The sequence below is a fragment of the Myotis myotis genome, unplaced genomic scaffold (assembly GCF_014108235.1).
Source record: "Myotis myotis isolate mMyoMyo1 unplaced genomic scaffold, mMyoMyo1.p scaffold_m19_p_2, whole genome shotgun sequence".
NCBI classification, from domain to species: domain Eukaryota; kingdom Metazoa; phylum Chordata; class Mammalia; order Chiroptera; family Vespertilionidae; genus Myotis; species Myotis myotis.
Window position 1 is genome coordinate 169,912,932 of NW_023416324.1, and position 27,104 is coordinate 169,940,035.

At 41.1% G+C, this 27,104-nt stretch overlaps 1 protein-coding gene across 2 annotated transcripts in view; it reads right to left on the reverse strand.

Moving 5' to 3' along the window:
- Positions 1-27,104, reverse strand: part of TPRG1 (tumor protein p63 regulated 1) — a 139,218-nt gene that overhangs the window by 87,521 nt on the left and 24,593 nt on the right. For both annotated transcript variants that reach the window (XM_036350738.1, XM_036350739.1), the window contains 2 exons: positions 11,193-11,422; positions 835-926 (listed from right to left, as the gene is read on the reverse strand). In XM_036350738.1, the coding sequence (XP_036206631.1) occupies positions 835-926; positions 11,193-11,414 (314 nt within the window). In that variant the 5' untranslated portion in view covers positions 11,415-11,422. The remainder of the gene's footprint in view (positions 1-834; positions 927-11,192; positions 11,423-27,104) is intronic.

Sequence of the window (27,104 nt, forward strand, 5' to 3'; positions counted from 1 at the left end):
GCAATGAAAGCCCTTAGAGATACTTTAAGATTTAGAGCAAATGGAGCAGATATTAAAGTGATAAGGACTTAAGTTTTAACCTTAGTTTTTGTTTTGCTTTAATATATTTTTTATTGATTTCAGAGAGGAAGGCAGAGGGAGAGAGAGATAGAAAAATCAATGATGAGAGAGAATCATTGATTGGCTGCCTCCTGCACACCCCCTACTGGGGATCGAGCCTGCAACCCAGGCATGTGCCCTTGACCAGAATCAAGTCCGGGACCCTTCAGTCTGCAGGCCGATGCTCTATCCACTGAGCCAAACCAGATAGGGCAACCTTAGTTTGTTTGTTTGTTTGTTTGTTTGTTTAATTCTAATTGGACAGGTGGCCTGTTTTTCTATTCTGCATGATTTTCCTGTGTGTTTTTTTTTCTGCTGATATTGTACACAAGATAAAATTCAAACTGTATATGTTGACCTCATTTATCCTCTTTCCTAATCTTCCTTTTAATTCTACCCAGAGTGAGATGGTTAGCCTTATGTGGTTGAAGAGAGTCAGAGATTGGAACCAGAGAGTTCAGTTAGGAAGTAAATGCAATAGTCCTTGAGATCAATTATGAGAGCCTGACCTAAGGTAGCAATAGTGATGGCTGAGTGAAGTGATGAGCCTGGGAAACAGTTGTCATACCATCATCCATGGGGCACTATGAAACTTTACTTTCTAACTGGATATGTCAATTATCTTGCATGACAACCAGAAGAAATTCTTCCACAGATCCATTTCCTATTCTGTTATAGAGGTGTCAAGGAAAATGCTAGATTTCCAATTCCCTTCACTGAGTCATAACTACTCACTCTGTCAAGAGCCAGAAGCCTTGAATTTTCTCTCCAGAAGTCTTGGCTATGTGGCCTTTCAAGTCTTCCATGGCAGTCTCAATGGTCCCCGGCTGAGTGGGAAAAAGAAAATACCTAGTTTAGAGAAGACTGAATCCTCTTTGTGTTTGTGATTAGTTATTATGTTTCTACAGCTTCTCCAAAAAGCTGAGCAGGAAAGATAGTTCTTACATTTGCCTATTTGCTCTAGGCACTTCCTCCTGGAAAGCTTAGCCTTGAACTCTGTACTTACTAAGTTGCTTTGCTCGAGTGAGATAAAAGTGATCCAATTTCTGTCTTCCATAATCTTACTCACATTTTCTCATAGAAATAAAGACAGCCATTTTCAGAGAATCAGTTTTTCTGAACAAACATGTTTATCAGGAAGTTCAAAGCATTTAGTAATGTGTGTATTTTTTAAATCAAACCTTTCTCTCTTCAAAGAGCACATGGCAATGAAACACCAGAGAGAAACCTTCCAAAATTCTGACCATAACTGTAGCTGTCTCTAGAAAATAAACTCTTTTGTCTCCTTACATCACTTTCTTCACTCTTCTTTGAGCAGGTGTTCCTACTTATGGGCCTACCTCTAGCTTGGAAATTGATGAATGAATCCCTGTCCAAATTGGAAATGTGTAGACCTTCCAGCTCAGTGATTTTTTAAACAGCAGTGCACATCAGAACTACCTGAAATGTATTTTAAAACACAGATGCCTGGGCACTGACCCCAGAGTTTCGATTCATTGGGTCTGAAATGAGCTTGAGAACTGGCATTTTCGTCAAGTTCCCAGGTGATACTGTTGGTGTGGGACACGACTATGAGAGCCATTGACCTCTAGACAGTTATTCTAAACCTAGGCTGCACATCAGAAAAACCAGGGAAGCTTTAAAAAATCCTAATGTCCATGTTGTGCATCAGGACAATTATATCAGACGCTCAGTGGATGGAACTCATACATCAATATATTAGTATTTTTTTAAAGCATCCCAGATGACTCCCATGTGTAGCCAAGGTTGAGAATGACTATAGCCTAGGGCTTATTTAGTCTAAGCCATTTCATTTTATAGGTGTAGAAACAGGTTCAGTGAGGGGAAGTAACTTGTCAAGTTCACTCAGCTAGGAAGTGGCAGATACAAGAAACCCAGACCTTCAATTTCTGGGCCTACAATGTAGTGCTGACCTCATTCCTAAGACTTGGCTCCTGACAAGTAGCTTGAAAATTTCATATATTCTCTATGCAATATGGCTTTAATGTCTTATTTTGTCTATGTATTAACATTCTTAATACTCCCAGCCTAAGACCCTTCTCTCACAAAAGAAAACAGGGACAGTGGCCTGGCTATGATCCATTCAAATATCTTTTCCTCCCAGAGACTGGATGGTGGTAGGATCTTGGTTTGCTTGTCTTCTCAGTCTATGATAAAAGGCTTTTCAACATTTTGGCCACAGAATCCATTGGTCAAGAAAAAATTCTATATAATAAAAGGGTAATATGCAAATCGACTGAACAGTGGAACAACCAGTCACTATGACAAGCACCGACCACCAGGGGGCAGACACTCAATGCAGGAGCTGCTCTCTGGTGGTCAGTGCACTTCCACAGGGGGAACCCTGCTCATCCAGAAGCTGGGCTCACCGCTGGCAAGCACAACAGGGGTGGTGGGAGCCTCTTCTGCCTCCGTGGCAGTGCTAAGGACCCATCAGTGGACATCCCCTGAGGGAAAATCCATATATGAAAAACGGGACCAGAATGGAGCTGCCTCAGATAAGTGGGGGTAAAGGTATAGAGTTTTGCCTACTTGGCTCCCCCCTTCCTCTGATTTACTGCACACAGCCCAAGTTATGCAGAAAAGGGACTGGTCAACTCCTGAAGAGTTGAGTGGCCTGGGTTTATATTTCCGATGTGTCATGAATGGATTCTGACTTTTAGACAAGAATTTGACTTTCCTTGGCCTCTGTTTCCTTATCTAAGTAGTAGATCAAGCCAAAGCTTTCTGAGTCAAGCTGATGATTAAAACTTCCTTGACATCTTTAAGAATACCTGATTATGGCCTAACACAAATATTCTGATTCTATGTCTTTAACGGGTTTTCTGTTGAATTGGATGGTCAGACAGTAAACTGAGTGATTTCTGACTCTCTTCCCATCCCCTACTGCTGGTTAAAAGGTTGTCAGAAAGCTAACATGGCACCCCATGAAACCTGCATGTCATGAGATCAGTTAAATTCTGGGACATTAATCAAATATTCCTTGAGCTCCCACTGATGGAGGCTGTGCCAACATCACTGGTTTCCAGTGACTCTACTGGAAAGACTGGACTACCATGGAGGGAAATTTCCTATGATCCCATGACAATTCTTCCATCACACAACCTTGGCTCCCTGTGATGCAGCCAGACTATCAGGCCCACTGGTCAAATCTCTACAACATGATATTTTCTGTGATGAATCATCATGGGTATTTTTCCTGACTTTCTTCCTATAGTCACATAATTTCTGCTGCAGCTAATATAATTTGGTATTGAAATTAATACTTTTCAAGAGAAAAACACACACACAACTGGAATTGGAGAATTATGAAATAATCCTAAAATAAGTATTTTGTTGAATGATTTTATGCCAGGCACTTTACCAAAAATTTTTGAAATTTAATATATTAATGTAGAATTTTTCAAAACCTTAGTTGTCTTCTTTATAAAAAGCAATTGGCAAAATTTATCAAAATACTCTTTACTTTGATTTACACATTCCACCTCTGCGATATTATACTATAGATATTCTTGCATATATATGAAAATGACATGTATAAAATGTTCTTTGCAGTCTTATCTGTGAATAGCAAAAATTTAGAAGCAATCCAAATATATATCAATAGGAGACTAGTTACATATATCATGGGAAACATCTATACAATTAAATATATTGAATATATTAAAAAATGAGGAACTCATATTAACTTGGAAAGATTTCAACATAGATTATTAAGAGAAAGAAAATATTTTTCAGAAGAGATGGTAAATATGCCACCTTTCATGTAAAAAGGAGAAGAAGGAGTAAGAATAAATATTTGTATTTGCTTATGTATGCCTAAAGTAACTCTAAAAGAATATATAGAAATGTTAGCAATGATTCCTTAAGGATGGGGAAAGAATCCAATGGGTGGAGACAGTGGATAGAGATGATGTTTTGCTGTACACTTTTTCAAAAGTTAAATGGTAAAAATAAAGTACGCTTGTTACCGAATGGTTTGGAAGTCTCTGCAGTCCTGTCAATATGCTCACTGTCTGTGATGTTATTCCTTCAGTAGAAACACTGGCCATGCCCTGACAGAACAGTTATACATGTTTTCCAATGAAGTATTTTACTCTCTTCCATTTGTTATTGTCTATCTATCATCTATCTATCTATCTATCTATCTATCTATCTATCTATCTATCTATCTATCTATCTATCTATCAAAAGCCTAAGCAACTGTTAAGCTGGAACAACCAGTCGACCAGTCGCTATGATGCTCACTGACCACCAGGGGGCAGGTGCTTAATGCAGGAGCTGCCCCCTGATGGTCAGTGAGCTCCCACAGAGGGAGCTCCACTCAGCCAGAAGCAGGCTCATGGCTGGCAAGCACAGCTGCAGCAGCAAGAGCCTCTCCTGACTCTGTGGCAGCAATACTGAGTGGCAGCAGCAGGCACAGCAATCTATGATGTGCGCAAGTGAGCAGCATGGCACCTGGCCCTGGTTCTGGCTCCTCCATGGCTGCCTGACACTTGGCACACTACTACATCCCTCTCTCAATCTGGGACCCCTTGGGGGCCTAAACCAGCAGTTGGACATCCCCCAAAGGGTCCTGGATTGCGAGAGGGCACAGGCTGGGCTGAGAGACACCCCCCCAGTGCATTAATTTCATGCACCAGGCCTCTAGTTGGTATTATAATAAACTTCAGCCATTTAGTGTTGGAAATGAAATAAAAATGTGTGAACACTGTGACTTGTGTTGAGGATATGGTATAAATCTCAGCCCTTCCACTTGCTGTGAGACCTGTATCAAGTCATTTTGTCATTCTATATATTAGTTTACTCATTTGTTGGGTGGATAATCTATATATATAAAAGCCTAAGCAACTTTTATGCTGAACAACTGGAATGACCAGAAAGACCAGTCTACCAGTCACTATGACGTGCACTGACTACCAGGGGGCAGATGCTCAATGCAGGAGCTGTCCCCTGATGGTCAGTGTGCTCACACAGGAAGAGCACCACTCAGCCAGAAGCTGGGCTCATGGCTGGTGAGCGCAGCTGCAGTGGCGGGAGCTGTTCCTGACTCCACAGCAGCACTGCCAAGCAGCAGCAGCAGGCGTAGCAAGCAAGGATGAGCACCAGAGGCACAGTGCCCCACCTTGGCTCAGTCTCCTCCCTGGCCGCCTGCCACTTGTTGCACTGCTACATCCTCCAAGGGTCCCAGATTGCAAGAGTGAGCAGACCAGGCTGAGGGCCCCCCATCCCCTGTGCAAAAATTCGTGCACCAGGCCTCTAGTATTAGTTATAGTGGAGCTATTGAGAAAGGCCAAGAACATTTGGTAATTTGGTAACACTGAATAATAAAATACTTTATTATCATCCTTACTGATAATATAAGTCAGCAGTTCTCAACCTATGGGTTGCGACCCCTTTGGGGGTTGAACGACCTTTTCACAGGGGTCGCCAAAGACCATGAGAAAACACATATTTTCAATGGTCTTAGGAACCGAGACACGGCTCCTCTATCCGTCTCCAGGCGGGTCCACCCACATGCAGATACGTCCACATATAAGTACCCGGCATGATGACATCATTGCGCCAACCCCATCATATACACCCCATACAAATACAGGTGTATGTGACAGGGTTGGCACCATAATGTACTTATGCGGACCAGTCACACATGTGTAGAGAGCAGCTACTGTGTAGAAAGCAGCTGCTGTGTTGAAAGCAGCTACTCTGTTAAAAGCAGCTGCTGTGTTGAAAGCAGCAGTATTGGAGGTAAAACGACACTTCATGAATTATAATTACTGGGTAAATGTAAAATCATGTACTGTAAAATCAGCAACTACTGCAAAAAAAAAAATCTGTATGATGGGAACTTAATCTGGATGCTGATCGGTCTTTTTATATTCAGCTGTGGTTGATGTGAATACTGCCCCCTTGTGATAGTAACAGGTATGTAACAAAAACAACACAGAGAATGGTAAATCATAGGAAACTTTAATGAACTATTGACTGAACTATGCCATGTATCATCTTTTGTATTATTAAAGCTATTGTTATATATTATTTTCATTAGCAAACCATCCCATGACAATGGATCGTGTAGAGAAGAATGTTAAGAAAAGAAAATATAGTGAGGATTTTTTACAGTATGGTTTTACCTCAATAATTACAGCAGGAATTGAGAAACTGCAATGTGTTATTTGTTGTGAAGTTCTATCAGCCGAATCTATGAAGCCGAAAAAACTAAAATGCCATTTTGATAGCAAGCATCCGAGCTTTGCCGGCAAGAATACCAACTATTTTAGAAGCAAAGCTGATGGACTCAAGAAAGCCAGACTTGACTCTGGTGGCAAGTACCACAAACAAAACGCAGCAACCGTTGAAGCTTCATATTTGGTGACACTCAGAATCGCCAGAGCTATGAAACCTCACACCATTGCTGAGGTTTTACTGTTGCCAGCAACCAAAGACATTGTTCAAGTTATGATCAGAGACGAATTTGTTATGAAATTGAGTGCAATTTCCTTCTCTAATGATACTGTCCGCAGAAGAATAGATGACATGTCTGCTGATATTCTTTTTTTTTTTAAATATATTTTATTGATTTTTTTACAGAGAGGAAGGAAGAGGGATAGAGAGCTAGAAACATCAATGAGAGAGAAACATCGACCAGGTGCCTCCTGCACACACCCCCACTGGGGATGTGCCTGCAACCAAGGTACATGCCCTTGACCGGAATTGAACCCAGGACCCTTGAGTCCACAAGCTGACGCTCTATTCACTGAGCCAAACCAGTTATGGCTGCTGATATTCTTGATCAGGTAATCCAGGAAATTAAATATGCTCCACTTCCAATATTTAGTATCCAGCTTGATGAATCTACAGACGTTGCAAACTGTTCACGATTACTGGTTTACATGAGGTATATTAATGATGGCGACTTTAAAGATGAGTTTCGTTTTTGCAAACCTTTTGAAACAACAACTACGGCATGTGATGTATTTGACACAGTTGGTTCATTTATGAAGGAGCATAAGATCTCTTTGGAAAAGGTTTGTGGTATTTGCACAGATGGTGCTCCAGTTATGCTAGGATGTCGTTCTGGATTTCAATATTTGGTACTGAATGAGCCACCAAAAGTCATTGGAATTCACTTTGTGATTCATTGGCAAATATTAGCAATGAAGACGCTGCCACAAGAGTTACAAGAAGTAATGAAAAGCATCATAAGTTATGTCAATTTTGTAAAGGCAAGCACTTTAAACAGTCGACTGTTTTCGCAACTGTGCAATGAGTTGGATGCGCCGAACAATGCTCTGCTATTTCACACTGAAGTGAGATGGTTGTCGAGAGGAAAAATTTTAAAATGTGGTTTTTTTTGAGCTTCGTGATGAACTCAAAACATTTTCTAATCAGAAAGCAAGACCGCAGTTCGAAGCACTTTTCAGTGATAAAAGTGAACTGCAGAAAATAGCTTACTTGGTTGACATCTTTGCCATCTTGAATGAGTTAAATTTATCACTGCAAGGACCAAATGCAACATGCCTCGATTTGTCTGAAAAGATACGATCATTCCAAATGAAACTTCAGCTTGGCAAAAAAAATTGGATGAAAATAAAATTTACATGTTGCCTACCTTATCTGCTTTCTTTGAGGAACATGACATTGAACCAGACAAAAGGATTACGATGATAATTTCTGTGAAAGAACACTTGCACATGCTTGCAGACGAAATTTCATCGTACTTTCCAAATCTACCTGACACCCCATTTGCACTTGCCTGAAGCCCGTTCACAGTCAAAGTTGAAGATGTTTTTGAGACAGCACAAGAAGAATTCATTGAACTTATTAACAATGATGCAGTGAGAACTGATTTCTCTACAATGCCAGTTACAAAATTCTGGATCAAGTGTTTGCAGTCATATCCTGTTCTGTGTGAGACTGTGTTGCGCCTTCTTCCATTTCCAACAACATATCTTTGTGAAACAGGGCTTTTCAGCTTGTTGGTTATCAGTCTAAGTATAGAAGTAGACTTGTTGTGGAAGATGATCTACATTGTGCTCTTGCAAAGACTGCCCCGAGAATTTCTGATCTGGTGAGAAAGAAGCAATCTCAACCTTCACACTGACGTTGGCTTTTTATGCATACTGTCGCAAAATGTAGCAATGTAGTTTACTGTTGTTATATTAAGACTGTTACCCATGCTACACCATGCTTCAAGACAAAATTTCATTTATTTGTAATTAGAAATAAATATTTCACAATATATAATTACATATTGTTTTTGTGATTAATCACTATGCTTTAATTATGTTCAATTTGTAACAATGAAAATACATCCTGCATATCAGATATTTACATTATAATTCATAACAGTAGCAAAATTACAGTTATGAAGTAGCAACAAAAATAATTTTATGGTTGGGTGTCACCACAACATGAGGAACTATATTAAAGGGTCGCGGCATTAGGAAGGTTGAGAACCACTGCATCCACTTAGCCAAACCTACTAGGGCTGCAAGGCATTTTAAAATGATCTTTAAATACCTAGAATGTAAATAGTTATATCAGGATATGGGGATTAAATGGTTACTGCAATGGAATAAGTCATTCTGAGATTCCTTATAACCTAATAGAAAGTAATGACAAAATAATATGTCCTCATCATCCTGTGAAAAAAAGCTTATCAAGGCAATTCAGATACAGTTCTAATTCTAAATTTTAACAAACATCTCACTGGAGGGGACCCTTATTTTCAAGTCACAAATAACATAATGGGCAACATTTTCTCTAATAGTCTAGCACTAATATCTTCAATCGAAATACATCTACTAAGAGAATTTCAAAGACCTATGCATTTTGTGTCCTTGCTTTTTCTTGATCTGGACTAGCCTGGGGTCAGTTGTCACACAAACAATACTCATATCTGCTGCTAAATTTTCCCCATATACTGAACTCCTTAACTAGATACTGAGAGTAAGGAATAGAAGGGAATGCTCCTAGAGACTCAGATACAAGAAGATCTGTCTTCTGGCTGTCATCATGCCCAGATAGGATTACTTTGTGATAAATATATAAGATAAGAAATCCATCTCTAAATTGTAATGTGATTTGTAAAGTCTGAGAAAATGTGTCTTTCCCTGAAAATAAAGGAAATGCATCTTATTTTATTATTTTGAAGCGTCTGCCCTTAGAAAGAAACATCATCTTTATTATAATCTTCAAGGGATTTTATTGTAAGGAGGGGTGTTGAGAAATCTTTTGCCCAATGAGATATATGTAATTTCCAGATCAGAAAAAAATCTAACACAGACAATAATAATACAACGAATATATTTAGCTTTTCCCGATGCAAGAGCAAGACACGGGGAACCCTATAGTAAGAGGAGAAAGAAAAAGAGAGAGCATGAAAGCCAAATTAGTATCATGAAAGCAACGACATCTTGCTACACAATGGGAAGTCCCAAACCTGCTTATTAAAGTCTCCTTGCCTACAATAGAACACAGGCTATAAAAAGGCCATGGGGAACCATTAATTAAATATTAAAAGTTCAAATAGTTTTAGTCCCAGTAGTTTATATTTAATTTACATTCTCAAGTATAAATTTAGAGATAATTTTCCATCCCTAATCACTTCAACTTTCTGATAAGATATCTTCAAATATAGAGTCCTACAGGGAGCTTAAAAATATCTTTCCTCAAGTGGATCAAATATTGTTTCTTTCATAAGAAGTTGCTTTTGAATATATCTCCACAATAAAGTGATTATCATAATATACCTCAAGTTATTAGTCTTGAGGAGTACTTTTGTTAGCCTTGAGGCCTTTTTTAGATATGGCTGAGCAATAATAGCAGATGAACTACCACAGAAGAAAAAATGTTATCTAAGCTGATGAGAGTCTCCATGTACACTTAAAAAATGAGATGGTCTCTTTTGCCACGGTATACAATCCCTGATTTTTGACCCCATTTGTTGTAGCCTATGAGCTCTCCAGGACTGTGTTGACAAGAATGTTAAAAAATTGCAAAAGATCTCTAAGTAGGAAGGAGAGTTCAAGACAGAGATAGGTACTAGACACCAATGACATAGTCTCTATTGATTCAAATGGTAGAAGTTTAAAATCATTTTTATCACATGTATATACAAACCCCACCCTCATTCCTCACCCATCCATTTACTTTCCTAAATCCAATGCATAGGAATGAGAGCCCGGCTCCAGATTGCAGTGATAGGGTTAAGATTTAAAAGTTCCTGCTCCCACACTATAATACCAGCATCTCCGTAGACCCTTGAAGTTCAGCATATTCTCACCATGCCTTTCCACTCTGCCACCCATGTTTACAGAATATAACAAATAAACACTCTGGGCTCACAGCTTTAAATTCTAGCTGCCCTGGTTTTCTCTCCATAGGACATTAATTCCTTGAGGTCAGGTTTAGCATAAACACAAGACTGAGGAGGCAAAGATCCATGGAGACTGGAGGACCTGCTTCTCTTTAGTCCTACCTGGTGATCAAAAATAAACTCTCTTAATTTCTCTGAAATTCAGACCTTCATCTGAAAAACGGGGATTAAGATATCTCCTTCTCAAACATCATAAAATAGGTACCAGTGATTTGAGGATGGTAACAGAGTGAACAACTAGCCATCTGTGAATTAGAAGGAAAAGAATGAATGCTATTGAGATGTTGTAGTAATTATTACAATAAAGTTATTTGGCAATGTCTGCAAAACAAAAGATATCTCCTTCACAATTTTATTTTTTATTTATTTTTAAATACATTTTTATTGATTTTAGAGAGGAAGTGAGAGGGAGGGGATGATAGAAACATCAATTGATTGGCTGACTCCTGCACACCCCCTACTGAGGATCAAGCCTGCAACCTGGGCATGTGCCCTGACTGGGAATCAAACCCATGACCTCTTGGTTCAAAGACCGATGCTCAACCACTGAGCCATGCTGGCTGGGCTCTTTCACATTTTTTAGATGAGATAACAAATGTGAAAACACTTGGTAAAATATGTGGTATACAGAAAGACATTAGGATTTTTTAAAGAAGTCTTATGTAGCATTTAAGAGCACCAGTGACTTTACCCGTGTAACGAAGTACTTCCGGGAGACATTAGCCCTGTGATAAGGATTGGGGTAGAGTGTTGATTCGGTGACACTTGGCTGCCTTGAAATCTGCTTTGGTATTGGGTCCTTGCCTGGGTCTCCCTCCTCCATGGAGAGTCGATCAGTCTCTGAGGGTTGGTCATCTCCCTCTTGTTTCAGAGACACGGGCTGGAATCCTTCAAAACTCCCAATCGTTGACATTTCTTTAGCTTAAAATAAAGGGAGAAACAATCTTGTCAATAAAAAAAAACAAAAACAAGTCACCTGGCTCTGGCAAAATAGGTACTTGAGCATATGATGCTCCTGAAACTGACAATTCCCCCTTCCCTACCTCCACCCACCCACAAACATTAACTAAACAGAGGCATTGATGGATACAATTCAATAACTCAGACTCCACAATCCTGGAGAGCTATTCTCTGGACAGAGAAATGGAGGTTGTGCCCAGCTGGTGTTGCTCAGCAGTTGAGCGTCAACCTATGAACCAGGAGGTCATGGCTCCATTCCTGGTCAGGGCACATGCCTGGGTTGTGGGCTCGATCCCCCCACAGTGTGGGGTGTGCAGGAGTCAGCCAATCAATGATTCTCTCTCATCATTGATGTTCCTATCTCTCCCTCACACTTCCTCTCCGATATCAATTTTGTTTTTAAAGAAAGAAATGGAGGTTGCAAGTACTTTTGTTTTTCATCTTCAATCCCCCCATACAGACAACTGAATAAGGGAAAAATTGTGTGAAATAATTATCAAACATTTTTGTTCAAGATTTCATAACATTTTTACCAAACAATCCACCAGCCTGCAAGCTTATTTAAGAGTTAAAAGCAATGATAATGCAACTTCTTTTGTGCTTTTGGGGTAACAATAAGGCACACAAGCACTTAAAACTGAGCACATTTTTCAGCTGAAATATTGCAATTCTAAAAATGTATCCTAAGGAAATAATTTAGACAAATGCTCAAAGACATAAATATAGAAGGTTGTACATCACAATGTCTATTATGTCTAATAGCAGAAAAAAATACAACTTTAGGTTTAGCAGCAAAACATTGGATATAATAGCAACATCATATACTCACACAACATTTTATCTAATACCAAAAGAAACTAAGTATTATCAGTTGGAAATTTGCTAAATAAGATATGTTATAACATGCAGTGAAATATAATGTAGTCATTGAAAATGTAAGTGTATATTTTTATCATGGAAAGATGTTGAAAATATATTATAAATGTGAAAAGTAAGTTATAAAATATTAGGAATAATGTTATTCAAATTGGTAAAATAATTCAGAAAGAAAGAAAGAAAGAAAGAAAGAAAGAAAGAAAGAAAGAAAGAAAGAAAGAAAGAAAGAGAAAATAAGAATAAAAGGGTACTTGGACTTATGTATATGCATGTATGGTATGAGAGGGGCTGGAAAAAGCCCAAAAAGATGTAAAATTAAACATTAATAATGATTATCCCTGGATGATAGTGCTTTAAATAATTTTTATTTTTTGTTTTGAGAAGTTTCTAGGTGCTTAAAATGATTTTACAGGAATGGGAAAAAGCAGGTTTATAGTTGTTTATATGAAAAAAGGCAAATAATACAGGTAAATAATATAATAATGAATAGATAAAAATACAAAAATAAACTGTAAACCTACTTTTGCCCATGTGATCTTCTATGCTAATAAAAGCCTCAGTGGTCCTCGGCCTTTGCACAACACCCTCACATCATCACAAGATGGCCGCCACAAGATGGCCACCTTCATGTCCTCACAAGATGGCTGCCACAAGATATATGGCTGGCAGGGGAGGGCAGTTGGGGGCGAGATCAGGGCAGCAGAGGAGGGCAGTTGGGGTTGACCAGGCTGGCTGAGGGGGGCTGTGAGGGGTGACCAGGCTGGCGGGAGGGGGGACAGTTGGGGGTGACCAGGCCAGCAGGAGGGGCAGTGAGGGGTGACCAAATGACCAAACAACAGGCTGCATGGGTGACCAGGCTGGCAGGAGGGAAAATGAGGGGCAACCAGGCTGGCAGAGGGGGGCTGTGAGGGGTGATCAAGCTGGCAGGGGGGGCAATTGGGGGTGACTAGACTGGCAGGGGGGCATTAGGGGCGACCAGGCCAGCTGATGGGGCAGTGAGGGGTGACCAGACTGGCAGGAGGGGGAGTTGGGGGTGACCAGGCCAGCAGAGCAGCAGTTGTTAGGCTGGCAGTGGGGCCAGTGAGGGGCAACCAGGCAGGCAGGTGGGGCAATTGGGTTTGACCAGGTCTGCAGGGGGAGCAGTAAGGGGTGACCATGCTGGCAGCGGAGGGGCAGTTAGGGGCAATCAGGTCAGCAGTCAGAGGTGGTTAGGGGTGATCAGGCTGGCAGGGGGGCCAGTTAGGGGCAATCAGGCAGGCAGGCAGGTGAGCAATTAGGAGCCAGAGGTCCTGGATTGTGAGAGGGATGTCCTGGTGATTGGGCCTAAACTGGCAGTTGGACATCCCCCGAGGGGTCCCAGATTGGAGAGAGTGCAGGCTGAGCTGAGGGGACACCCCATGCATGAATTTCATGCACTGGGCCTCTAGTATATAAATAAAAACACAATAAATTTATTTCTATTTTGTAAATAAAAAAGCAACACAATGCAAAACAAAAGGCACATGCTAACCTATAATAAGTGCCCCTAAATAAGGTCTCCATTTTCAATCTGAGGCCACGTAGTTATCATAGAGTAAGCACACAACCAGTGCCACATGGAAGGAGGGTCTCACACTCAGCTTCACTCTATAATCAGGAGTGCCATCTTATTCTCAGCGCTGCCACGTGTTCTTAATCAGACAAACTTATTTTCCTCAGTTCTTGTGAAATATCAGAAAGTGAGAAACAGCCCCTATTACCAGCAACTTTACATTCTTAAAATAGGGGTTAATTAGAGTATTCAAGAGAGGTAAAAATACTATGAACATATCATTTGTTGCCTAACCTGGACACTTTTGAAGGTGAAAGTGTGCTATTAACAATTATGCCAGGATGATGGGAGCAGCTGGGATTGTCTTAGGCAAATGTGGACATAGACTCATCCTGAGAGGGTTTGAGTGTAGGAGAAAACACAGTTAGAACTCATGAGTGAAAAGCCCTCCGCAGGTCACATTACAGGTTATTTCACCTGATCCACCCAGCAAGCATTGGAGGATGATTTCACCTCCATGTGGAAAGCACAGAGTTGGATTATTTCAGAAACACTTGTAAAATTGTGGCAGCGCTTGAACTCCCACCCAGGACTCCCAAACATGCTTTGATTTCAGCATGCCCACCATGATACACACTATTTTACATCAGGAGGGGATTTGCTGGATTTTCAGGTATTTTTTTTGAAAAGTGGGGTGTACAAAAGGCAGAGAGATTGGCTTATGGGAAATACAAAACACACAGGAAGAAGCAGAAAAACATTTTGTGTGCCTGAGAGAGAGAGAGAGAAGACAGAATATGAGAGAGATCATGAGAGGAGGTGTCTGACTGAGTTTAGTGGTTTTCAGGGGGGGGCCATTCCCTCCCTTTACCATGTAATGGCCTCCCTGGCAGTTACAGGCTCTATTATGTGGGTCTGCCACCTCTGTCAGAGTAGGTGTTGGAAGGAAGTGCATGTCTAGAGTTCCCTGTAACCTGTGAAGGAAAGTTTGTGCCTTTGGGGAAGGAAAGCCTGCTTCTGTATTTGCTGCACTCTGTGAACAAGCTCCTAACAACAGACATCTGCTAAAGACTCCTGTGCCTGGAAAACAGAGGGAGGATTTAATTAGCACCACTTCCTCTCCCTCAGGCTGTCTCCTCTGGAAACACTTGAAGAGAAGCAGAGCACTTTGGAGGCTGAGGAGTTTGAGATCCAGGAAAGCAGGAAACTGAGCTTTAGTTAAATTTGAATAGCCATGACTAATGGGAAAGTTGAACCCAACCACCTCAATTCAAAATGATTCCAGCTCCCTTCCAGCCATGGGGACATCTTTGTAAGGACTTGTAATTTCTTCAACAACCTCCCCCATAGCAGAGGAGCAACATGCACCTAAGCTGCCCACTCCATTCTTCATCTCCACCTGCCCAGATAGTCTTTATTCCCAATTCAATTAAAACCCCTGCTACTGCTGTGTAAATTGATCATATACATTCAAGTACTAAAAGCATATTAATACTGGTAACAAATCCAGCCAAATCCAAATGTTTCTATTGCTTTACATGAATAATTACTAGTATGCCTTACAACAGACCCATCGAGAGCCATTTACAATTGAAAATCATTGTTCCCTAAGATTGCCCAGTAAATTTACCTTAGCGAGTAGTGCTAAAGAGAGTACAATTTCTAACAGAAGCAAAGGGTCAAGCCTTAGAAAGATAATTATGTTCATACTTTTTTACCTTTTTTTTTCATTCCAGGGAATTCATGTAATGAATATTATTCTAGAAAAAGGAAAAGACTACAATATTTCTTATTATATTTGTTAATGAAAAATTGAAGACCAGTTAATACCTAATGGCCAAAAAATTTCTAATTCTATGCAATCAATATTGTGTAAATACCTAAAATAATGTGAGTGGGATAATCTAAGATGGCAGCAGATTAGGTAGAAGCTACACTCATCTCCTTCCAGAACCAAACTAAAATTACAGCTAGATTATAGCACAATCATCCTGAATCACCAACTGAAGACCAGCTGAAGAGAAGTCTTATAAGCAAGGATTTACAGAAGAAGCCAAATTGAGATTGTAGGAAGGGCAGAGACACAAAAAGGGCTGGGCTCACTCTCATGGTGGCTGAGGTTCTGGGGTATATTTCAGCTGCAGGGGGGTTCCCCCTGAGAAGTGTGGGGTTTAAACCCCAAGATGGGCTCCCCAGCCCAGAGCACCAGAGCCAGGAAAAGTTTACCATATACTAGTAACATCTGGTTGTGAAAAGCAACAGGGTTTTGGTCCATCAGGGAGAGATAGACGTCTGCCAGAGACCCCTCTTCAAAGGCCAACACACAAAATTTTGTTTGCAGCCACTCACCCTGGACTCTGGCAGAGGGAAGGTGGAGAGGACTAGAGTCCTGTGAAGAGTCTGGTGTTTGTGGCTCTGGGGAGGGACCTTGGGGGACAGCTGCTAGGATCCCTATGCTGAATCATTCTTCCATACAGCAGATGCCATTTTTCCTTAGTGGAGCACTTCCCTCTGTGTGGCATTAGCCTAGGACCATGGTCGGCAAACTGCGGCTCGCAAGCCACATGCGGCTCTTTGGCCCCTTGAGTATGGCTCTTCCTAAGCCTTAGGAGTACCCTAATTAAGTTAATAACAATGTACCTACCTATATAGTTTAAGTTTAAAAAATTTGGCTCTCAAAAGAAATTTCAATTATTATACTAGTTGATATTTGGCTCTGTTGACTAATGAGTTTGCTGACCACTGGCCTAGGAGAATACAATAGACCCACCGTCTGGACTACCTTTCACCCTACCTTGTGGAGCTTATACCCTGGTAAGGAGTCAGTTGCCTTTGCCAGAGTGTAGAGATCAGGGCAGACTGAGGAGGTGTCTGACTGAGCTTAGTGGTTTTTAGTTGGGGTCCATTCCCTCCCTTTCCCATGAACCTGACTGGTGCTTCCTCCTTATGGGAGATCTGATAGAAACACACTCCAGGCTTCCTGGAAGACCCACCCTCCAGTCTCCAGAGACACCACCCACCTAATTCCTACTGGCTCCACCCTTCCAAGGGCTGTGCAAAATCCAGGACAGACTGAGTGGTATAGCTCTGGGGTAGAGACCACATTCCCCACCTTCTCTGAAACCTGACCAGAACCTCCCACTGATGGGACAGCCACTCACTTCTATCTGGTGACTCACTATGAATCTACCTCATGAAACTCAAGTCCCACTAGAGCAGTGGTTCTCAACCTTTCTAATGCCATGACCCTTTAATACAGTTCCTCATGTTGTGGTGACCTGCAACCATAAAATTATTTTCGTTGCTACTTCATAACTGTAATTTTGCTACTGTTATGAATCATAATATAAATATCTGATATGCAGGATGTATTTAGGTGACCCCTGTGAAAGGGTCATTCAACCCCCGAAGGGTCGCGACCCACAGGTTGAGAAACACTGCACTGGAGGCTCTTCCAGTGACTGAGCCTAATAGGCAGCCAACAGATGGAGGAAGACAGGTGGATCTTGGGTGTTTTAGAACTTCTGCCAACCTGCCCTAGTTCTGATACTGGTAAAAATGGCCTTGGTGCATAGCTTGGTATTTCCCTTACACACCCAGGCCTAGCAGAGGCAACCACAAACTGTGAATCACTTGTAGCTTCAAACAAGTTGCCCAAGACCAGTCACAGGCAGTGTCTGACATTGGCCTGCACCAGAGTCCCTCTCAAGAGACCCAGAACCAATACATCCAGTGGCCAACTTCAGACAACTTCAGAGCAGGATCCAGTGAACTTCACAAGCAAGCATAGCCAAAGGGAGATCTCAGAAAGCACCAACCCCTCATAAGGCAAATTCTGCTTTGTGTAGTCAGCACCTGCATAGAAGCTCATATGCCATGATTGGGGTTGAACCCCAGAGTGAGCCAAACTGGTTAATCCCAAATACCAATGGGCCAATGGCAATCAAGAATAACCCACACAAGGGATATTCTGGGAGCATCCAGATCAAGTGATCAAGGAGATTGTACCACTGCATCCCAAAGGACACCTTCTACATAAGGCCACCCTACAAATACTGGTAGTCATAGCAGATCTATATAATACATAGAAACAAACACAAAGAGGTGAACAAAATGGGGACACAAAGAAACAGACCCCAAATGAAAGAACAGGAAAGAAATCTCCCCAAAAAAGTGCTAAGTGAAATGGAGGCAAGCAATTTATCAGATATAAAGTTCAAAGTAATGGTTATAAGGATGCTCAATAGCATGAAAAAGGACATAGAAAGCATTAAAATAGTCATAAGTAAGAATATAATATCTGAAATGAAGAATACCCTGGAAGTTGATTGGATGAAGCAGAGGATCAAATCAGCTATTTGGAAGACAAAGTAGAGAAAAAAACAAAACACCCAATTAGAGCAGCAGAAAGAAAATATAACTTTAAAAAATGAGGATAGTTTAAGACCCTTCAGGACACTTGAAGTATAACAACATCTGCATCATAGGGGTAACAGAAAGAGAAGAAAGAGTGCAAGGGATTGAGAACCTATATGAAGGGATCAAGAACCTGTATGAAGAAATACTTACTGAAGGAAAAAGACACATAAGTCCAGGAAATGTAGGGAGTCCCAAACAAGATGAACCTAAAGAGGACTCACTAATACACATCATAATTAAAATGGCAAAGGTTAAAGAAAAAGAGAGATTCTTAAAAGCTGTAAGAGAAAGACTGTTACCTACAAGGTAGCTTCCATGAGACTGTCAGCCGATTTTTCAACAGAAACTTTGCTTTCTTAAAAATCAAAGAGAGATCTAGTGTAATTGATCCCCAGGTGGATAAATAACTACCTTGAGATCTAATCAGCTTAAAAGGAGTAGCTGGCTTCACTATGTGGCCACAGTTCCAGCCAGAGGTAAAAGAAGGGGGAGGTAGGGGATAGTTTTTTTTTTTTTTTTTTTTTTTTTTTTTTTTTTTTTCCACCTGCAGCAGAGGCTCTCACCACTGCTGCTGGGCTCGCCAGTCATGAGCCCGGCTTCTGGCTGAGTGGCAATCCCCCTGTGGAAGGGCACTGACCACCAGGGGGCAGCTCCTGCATTGAGCGTCTGCCCCCTGGTGGTCAGTGCGTATCATAGCGACCTGTCATTACACTGTTTGGTTGATTTGCATATTAGCCTTTTATGATATAAGATTTTCTTTGGCTAATCTCTTCACCTTCTTTTTTTTTTTTTTTTTTTTTTTTTATTGCTTAAAGTATTACAAAGGGTATTACATATGTGTCCATTTTATCCCCCCGCCCTAGACAGTCCCCTAGCCTCCCCTATCCCCCAATGTCTTATGTCCACTGGTTATGCTTCTATGCATGCATACAAGTCCTTTAGTTGATCTCTTACCCCCCTACCTCCTGCCCCGCAACCCTCCCCGGCCTTCCTGCTGCAGTTTGACAATCTGTTTGAGGCAGCTCTGCCTCTGTATCTATTATTGTTCGAAAGTTTATAATGGTCTCTATTATCCATGAATGAGTGAGATCATGTGGTATTTTTCCTTCATTGACTGGCTTATTTCACTTAGCATAATGCTCTCCAGTTCCATCCATGACGTTGCAAATGGTAAGAGTTCCTTCCTTTTTAGAGCAGCATAGTATTCCATCGTGTAGATGTACCACAGTTTTCTAATCCATTCATCTACTGATGGGCACTTAGGCTGTTTCCAGATCTTAGCTATGGTGAATTGTGCTGCTATGAACATAGGGGTGCATATATCCTTTCTGATTGGTGTTTCTGGTTTCTTGGGATATATTCCTAGAAGTGGGATCACAGGGTCAAATGGGAGTTCCATTTTCAGTTTTTTAAGGAAACTCCATACTGTCTTCCATAGTGGCTGCACCAGTCTGCATTCCCACCAGCAGTGCACAAGTGTTCCTTTTTCTCCACATCCTCTCCAGCACTTGTCGTTTGTTGATTTGTTGATGATAGCCAGTCTGACAGGTGTGAGATGGTACCTCATTGTTGTTTTGATTTGCATCTCTCGGATGATTAGTGACTTTGAGCATGTTTTCATATGTCTCTTGGCTTTCTGAATGTCCTCTTTTGAAAGGTGTCTATTTAGGTCCTTTGCCCATTTTTTGATTGGATTGTTTATCTTCCTTTTGTTAAGTTGTATGAGTTCCCTATAAATTTTGGAGATTAGGCCCTTATCGGATATGACATTGGCAAATATGTTTTCCCACACAGTGGGTTTTCTCGTTGTTTTGTTGATGGTTTCTTTTGCTGTGCAGAAGCTTTTTATTTTGATGTAGTCCCATTTGTTCATTTTCTCTTTAGTTTCAAGTGCCCTAGGAGCTGTATCAGTGAAGAAATTGCTTCGGCATATGTCTGAGATTTTGTTGCCTTTGGATTCTTCTAGAATTTTTATAGTTTCCTGTCGTACATTTAAGTCCTTTATCCATTTTGAGTTTATTTTTGTGTATGGTGTAAGTTGGTGGTCTAGTTTCATTTTCTTGCATATATCTGTCCAATTTTCCCAGCACCATTTATTGAAGAGACTATCTTGGCTCCATTGTATGTTCTTGCCTCCTTTGTCAAATATTAATTGAGCATATTGGTTCGGGCCGATTTCTGGGCTCTCTATTCTATTCCATTGATCTATATGCCTATTCTTGTGCCAGTACCAGGCAGTTTTGAGAACAGTGGCTTTGTAATACATCTTGATATCTGGTATTGAGATCCCACCTACTTTGGTCTTTTTCAGGATTGCTGCAGCTATTCGAGGTCTTTTTTTATTCCAGATGAATTTTTGGAGAGTTCGTTCTAGATCTCTGAAGTATGCCGTTGGTATTTTAATGGGAAGTGCGTTGAATTTATAGATTGCTTTGGGTAGTATGGACATTTTAATGATGTTGATTCTACCAATCCATGAACACGGTATGTTCTTCCATCTGTTTATGTCTTCCTCTATCTCTTTTTTCAACGTCCTGTAGTTTTCTGAGTAGAGGTCTTTTACCTCTTTAGTTAAGTTTATTCCTAGGTAGCTTAATTTTTTTGGTGCGATGGTAAACGGGATTGTTTTTATAATCTCTCTTTCTGAAAGTTCACTATTGGTGTATAGAAATGCCTCGGATTTCTTGGGGTTAATTTTGTATCCTGCTACATTGCCAAATTCATGTATTAAGTCCAGTAGCTTTTGGATGGAGTCTCTAGGGTTTTGTATGTATAATATCATGTCGTCTGCAAATAAGGACAGTTTTACTTCCTCTTTTCCAATTTGGATGCCTTTTATTTCTTCTTCTTGCCGAATTGCAATGGCTAACACTTCCAGTACTATGTTGAACAGGAGTGGTGAGAGGGGGCATCCCTGTCTTGTTCCTGTTCTTAGGGGAAATGATGTTAGTTTTTGTCCATTGAGTATGATGTTGGCTGTGGGCCTGTCATATATGGCTTTTATTATGTTGAGGTATGATCCTTCTACTCCCACCTTGCTGAGAGCTTTTATCAAAAATGGGTGTTGAATTTTGTCAAATGCTTTTTCTGCATCAATTGATATGACCATGTGGTTTTTTTCTTTCAATTTGTTTATGTGATGTATCACGTTTATTGATTTGCGGATATTGTACCATCCTTGCATCCCTGGGATAAATCCTACTTGGTCATGGTGTATGATCTTTCTGATGTACTGCTGGATCCGATTTGCTAAGATTTTGTTGAGGCTTTTGGCATCTATGTTCATGAGGGATATTGGCCTGTAATTCTCTTTCATTGTGTTGTCTTTACCTGGTTTTGGTATTAGGGTGATGCTGGCTTCATAGAATGAGCTTGGAAGTGTTCCTTCCTCTTGAATTTTTTGTAGTAGTCTGAGGAGGATAGGTTTTAGTTCTTCCTTGAATGTTTGGTAAAACTCCCCTGTGAAGCCGTCTGGTCCTGGGCTTTTGTTTGCTGGAAGCTTTTTGATGACTGCTTCAATTTCTTCCATAGTTATTGGCCTGTTGAGATTTTTAGATTCTTCCTGATTGAGTTTTGGAATGTTGTATTTTTCTAGGAATTTGTCCATTTCCTCCAGGTTGTCTAGTTTGTTGGAGTAGAGCTGTCCATAGTATTTTTTAACAATCATTTGTATTTCTGTGGGGTCTGTTGTTATTTCGCCTCTATCGTTTCTGATTTTGTTTATTTGGGTCCTCTCTCTTTGCTTCTTGGTGAGTCTGGCTAGAGGTTTGTCAATCTTGTTTATCCTTTCAAAGAACCAGCTCTTGGTTTCATTGATTTTCTGTATTGTTTTTTTGGTCTCTATGTCATTTATTTCTGCTCTAATCTTTATTATCTCCTTCCTTCTGCTCACTCTGGGGTTTTCTGGGGATAGTTTTGTGTGTGTGTGTGTGTTTTTTTCCCCCTCTCCCAGGAGTAAAAAATAAAAACAGTTTGGACATAACAAAAAGTTTCATAGTTTTGACCAAGAAAACAGGATTGACATTAAACAGAGACACTGGTGAAACTCAGGGCTATTTCATGTTGAACCTCTTCTTAAAGGCCATGCCATTCTTCTTTTCTTCAGCACTGCTTCCTCCTTCCCCATCTAGCTTTAAGAAGTTTTTCTTAGATTCTTGCTCTGTCTGCCTCCCTGGCAACCTCACACAGCCAGGCTGTCCTTTGCTTTCTTCATTTGCCGAGTTTGTCTCCTGACGTCTCCATAAGTCTCCACGAAATTTGTTTTAGCCCTCTGCAATCCTATTGTGGGGTCTATGACTTGCACGGAGCTTTTAGAGTATTAACAACTCCTTCAGGGTCCTCATTACTACCTATCTGGCTCCTTAGGAAGACAAAATTTCCAGTAAGAAAACACTCATATATCCTAACTTCCACATTGTATAAATGAGGAAACTGAGGCCGGGATGGGTTATGTGTCTGCCTTGAACTCTCAGTTTAGCCATTTAAAATTTAATTAAAGACAATAAAGAAGGAAGTTATGGCCACTGTAGGATTAAAAATATTGTCTCCAGAGAAACACTTGTGGGCAGACCAGGAGCTTAGGAAACTCTATGGTTTGTTAACAAGAACTGCTACCTTCTTGCAGGTGGGGCAGTGCTGGGCAGGGGGAGGGAGTGTGGGAGTTAATTCCCGTGGCTTGTGTTATATTCAAAGCTGGCAACTGTGTTTTTCTGATGATGACATCTCCATCCAACTGAAGGGGTTAACATTCTCCAGGCATATCCCCAAAATAAAAATCCACTTTTAATTTTGACATTTTGTAAAGGTAATTTATGTGAATTTATGTGTGCAGCCTTTCCGAGTCTCTGTGCGAACAGTTACGGGATGTGCAGTGGATAAACAACAATACTCTAACGCCTTGAAACCCTCCAACAAGCCCTCCTCTGTGCCAGCTCAGATAAGAAAATTGGCAAACAATTCATCACCATTTCACATTTTGTGCATTAGTGATAACAAGCCTGCAGGGCTGCTCTGTGTCCAGGGTGAAGTGGAATTGATGGATAGTCTCTTTGCTTCCAGCTTCTCCCCTGCCATGCAGGGCCCTCTGGTCTGCTATAAGTGCTATCACTCAGCAGGGAGTAGGGGAGAATACAGGGCCAAGATAAATAAATGTGGGTCCCCACTCTCTCCCTCACTCACTGGGTCACCCTGGGCAATGGCTTCCCCTCTCTGCAACTCAGGTCCCTCATCCACAAAATGAGAAGCCAGACTTTATGGTTAGCAAATTATACTCCTAGAAATGACTAATCCTTTTTAATCAATAGAGATCCATTTATCTGTTTCTGGACATCTTCTGAAGTTTCCATGGGGGGTGAGAGTGAAATGTATTAACATTTGAAAACTATTGGACTAAATTATTCCTAAGTTTACTTCTAACTCAATCCTCAATCCATAAGGTTTTTAAAAAAATAGTTTTATTGATTTTTAGAGAGAGAGGAAGGGAAATGGAGAGAGAAAGAGAAACATCTATAAGATGGCACAACATTAATTGGCTACCACCTGCATGCCCCATACCCTTACCAAAAGGTGTAGGAGAAGGCACCCAACCAACTGAACCACACCAGCCAGAGCATTCCAAAGCTTATTTTTTCTTCAGTGCCCAGAATATTCTAGATCTAAGCCTATAGAGGTTGCTCATATATGGTTTCCCTCATCTCATCTTCATTAAGGGACTTCAACGGACAAAAATAGCTCCCTTGTGATTCAAATTCTGTGGGGTCAGAGGAGGAGACTTACAATGGTAGTCACAAATTTGGGCACCCATTGCTAAAATTCTGGGGCATTTGGCTTCTGACTTTTGCTAACACAAATGCTTTTCCACCTTGATGAGAGCTACTAGGGACATTAATAGCAGAGCAGTGAGTACCTCACCCAGGTGAGGCCAGGGCCAGAGACATGCTAGAGTCTCAGTAACTATCCTTGCATTAAAGAAGGGAAACAATTAGAGGTTAGCTGAGCTCCTCACACAAGATGTTAATTTTTAGAGTAGTTTCATGAAAATGTATATGAAAAATAATCCTATATAATAAAAGGCTAATATGCAAATCTACTGAACAATGGAATGCAGAAGCTGCCACCTGGTGGTCAGTGTGCTCCCATAGGGGGAGCACCACTCAGTCAGAAGCCCTGAAAGGGCTCACTGCTGGCAAGCACAGTGGTGGTGGTGGGAGCCTCTCCTGCCTCCGCAGCAGTGCTAAGGATGTCTGACTGACGGCTTAGGCTCGCTTCCCCCTGGGCATCCCTTGAGGACTCCTGGACTGCGAGATGGCACAGGCTGGGCTGAGGGAATCTCCCCGAGTGCATGAATTTTGTGCACCATGCCTCTAGTTAATAAAAATAAGAATATTAACTAGAGTACCTTGTGAGACTACAGAAATCTTGTGACTCCTGGAGATTAATTCTCTTACACATTTCCATTAACATTTCCACTGCTCACCCTGTAGGGATTATGGTAGCACTTGAGTCCATGACTCCTGTAGCTTTGTCACACTGTTCTGTATTTACTTCCCTATCTTTACTCCCAGGCCATGAGCAACTCCAGAGCATAAACTGTGCTGCATTTATCTTTAGCCAGTACTTGTCATGGGCCTGGTACAGAATAGGACTCAGTACAAGTTCTTGAACAGATGAATGGATGTCCTGCTGTCTCTCTGTTAATTCTGAGATCTGAAGGCCAAGGCTTATGGCTGATCCATTGTTGCTTGCACATTACCTCATCCCTCAGACATGAGTGCTCAGTAAATGTCTGTGGACTGAGTAATAAAGCTCTGTGTGAGGCGTGAAGGGAAACATCTTCTGTACACACCCACACTTACCCTCACTCAGACACACACAGAAACACATGCCACAGTCTTTCATCTATCCAAGTGCAAAGTCTAGTGGAGGTGATGGAAACATGAGCAGATAATTACAGGCTTATGTGATGGAGACATAACAGGAGAATGTGCACAAAACACGGTGGAAACAGGAGATGGGAATAACAGGCTGGAGATCGGGCGTTGAGAGTATGGAGAGGTAGAGATGTGAATAAAGGCGCCTCAGATCTGACTGCATATTAGAGGATGGGCAAGGACATTCCAGGCAAAGGTGTGAGATGTGAAGAGGAGGGTGTGTTCAAAAGATAGCAGGTAATATGGTGTGCGTAACTGAGATGTCCCCTGCCCACCTCCAGCCCCCATCCCTTGAAGACCTGGTAACACTTGCTCAAAACTATCACTCTCTAACACAGTGAAAGTCTGAAATCCTCCTCTCACCTCCTCTGTATTCCCTTCTGCCACACCTCCTTCCCTGCTGGTACAGTTCTCTCCAGATGCAGAATATGGGCTCACACTGTACATTCACTTGCCTCAAGAATGTCATGAGATCAACAACTTCATTCATGATTTAGAAATGTCATGGAGAGGTGAGTCACACTGTGTGTAGTCCAGATTGGCACCATCCATATGCTTCTCTCTTCTCTCTTTCCAGGGTACTAATTTTTTTTTTGTTTGTGTCTGTGGTTATTATTTTAAATAATATATAATTTTACTCATATATCCAGGTATCACAGATCCTCTCCTTCAACTTCCCAAATAAATGGAGATCCCCCTCAAAGGTAAGTCCTGGAGGTAGCTATTAATGTGAACTTGTACCAGGATGTGTGAGTCAGGGGAGTGCTGGCTGGAGATGTATCTAAAAGTAGAAAGAAGCCAACCTGTAAGGCTGCATCCATGCAGTGACTTATCTCAGGCAGTAGCAAATTGGCAGGGAGGAAAAAGAAAAGTGGTGGCATTTGAGGGAAGGCAATAATGAGGTTAAATCACCAGCCTCCCAACTACCTTCCAAAGGACAGAATGAAAGGAAGGATGGAAGAAAGGAAGGAAGGGAAGAAGGAAGGAAGGAAGGAAGGAAGGAAGGAAGGAAGGAAGGAAGGAAGGAAGGAAGGAAGGAAGGAAGGAAGGAAAGAAGGAAGGAAGGAAGGAAAAGGAAGAGAGGAAAAGAAAGAAAGAAAGAAAGAAGAAAGAAAGAAAGAAAGAAAGAAAGAAAGAAAGAAAGAAAGAAAGAAAGAAAGAAAGAAAGGCAACATGCAAGGAACTGCACAGGATAAAGAGGTTAGTCCTGAGGAAGTACATTGAGGTGGGGGGCCTATAAGCCTACAAATATTTTTTCCTATGAACAAGTGAAAAAGAAAGGAGCAGAGAAATCAAAGAATCAACCCAGGCCAACAATCCTTACTACAGTTCTCACCTTTCTTCTCTCTCTGAGATAAACGGATCCCTGAGTTTGAATCTGCTAAACCAGATGGTGACAATGCTCAGGCATTAGAACAAGCCCCTTTCCCAGGTATTGGGACAACCCAGGGGAGTGTGTGGATTCTGTCCAGCAGGGATTACTGCCTACCTACCGAGCATTACTCCTGGTGCTGGGCAGGAATACTTTTATACACTCCACAGCCAGAAGTTCCTGCTGGGAGCTTTGTTTAAGGAAGTCACACCAGAGCCTGGGTTTCCTGCTGCACCAACTGTGACTCTCATGTACAGATTTCATGACATTCAGAAAAATACTTCCAAATTCTGACAACAGCATTCCCCATCCCCTCTCAAAAAATTAAAATAAAACATCACCCTTTATTATTTTAATGGAATTTTTATTATAAACATTTTTATTGAAGTATGACATACACTCAAAAAATTATAAATGTGTAGATCAATGAAGTATAAAATAAGCACGCCCATGTAATGATCACATAGGTCCAGAGATATCATGTTACTGGCACCCTGACAGGATTATTTTTCTCAA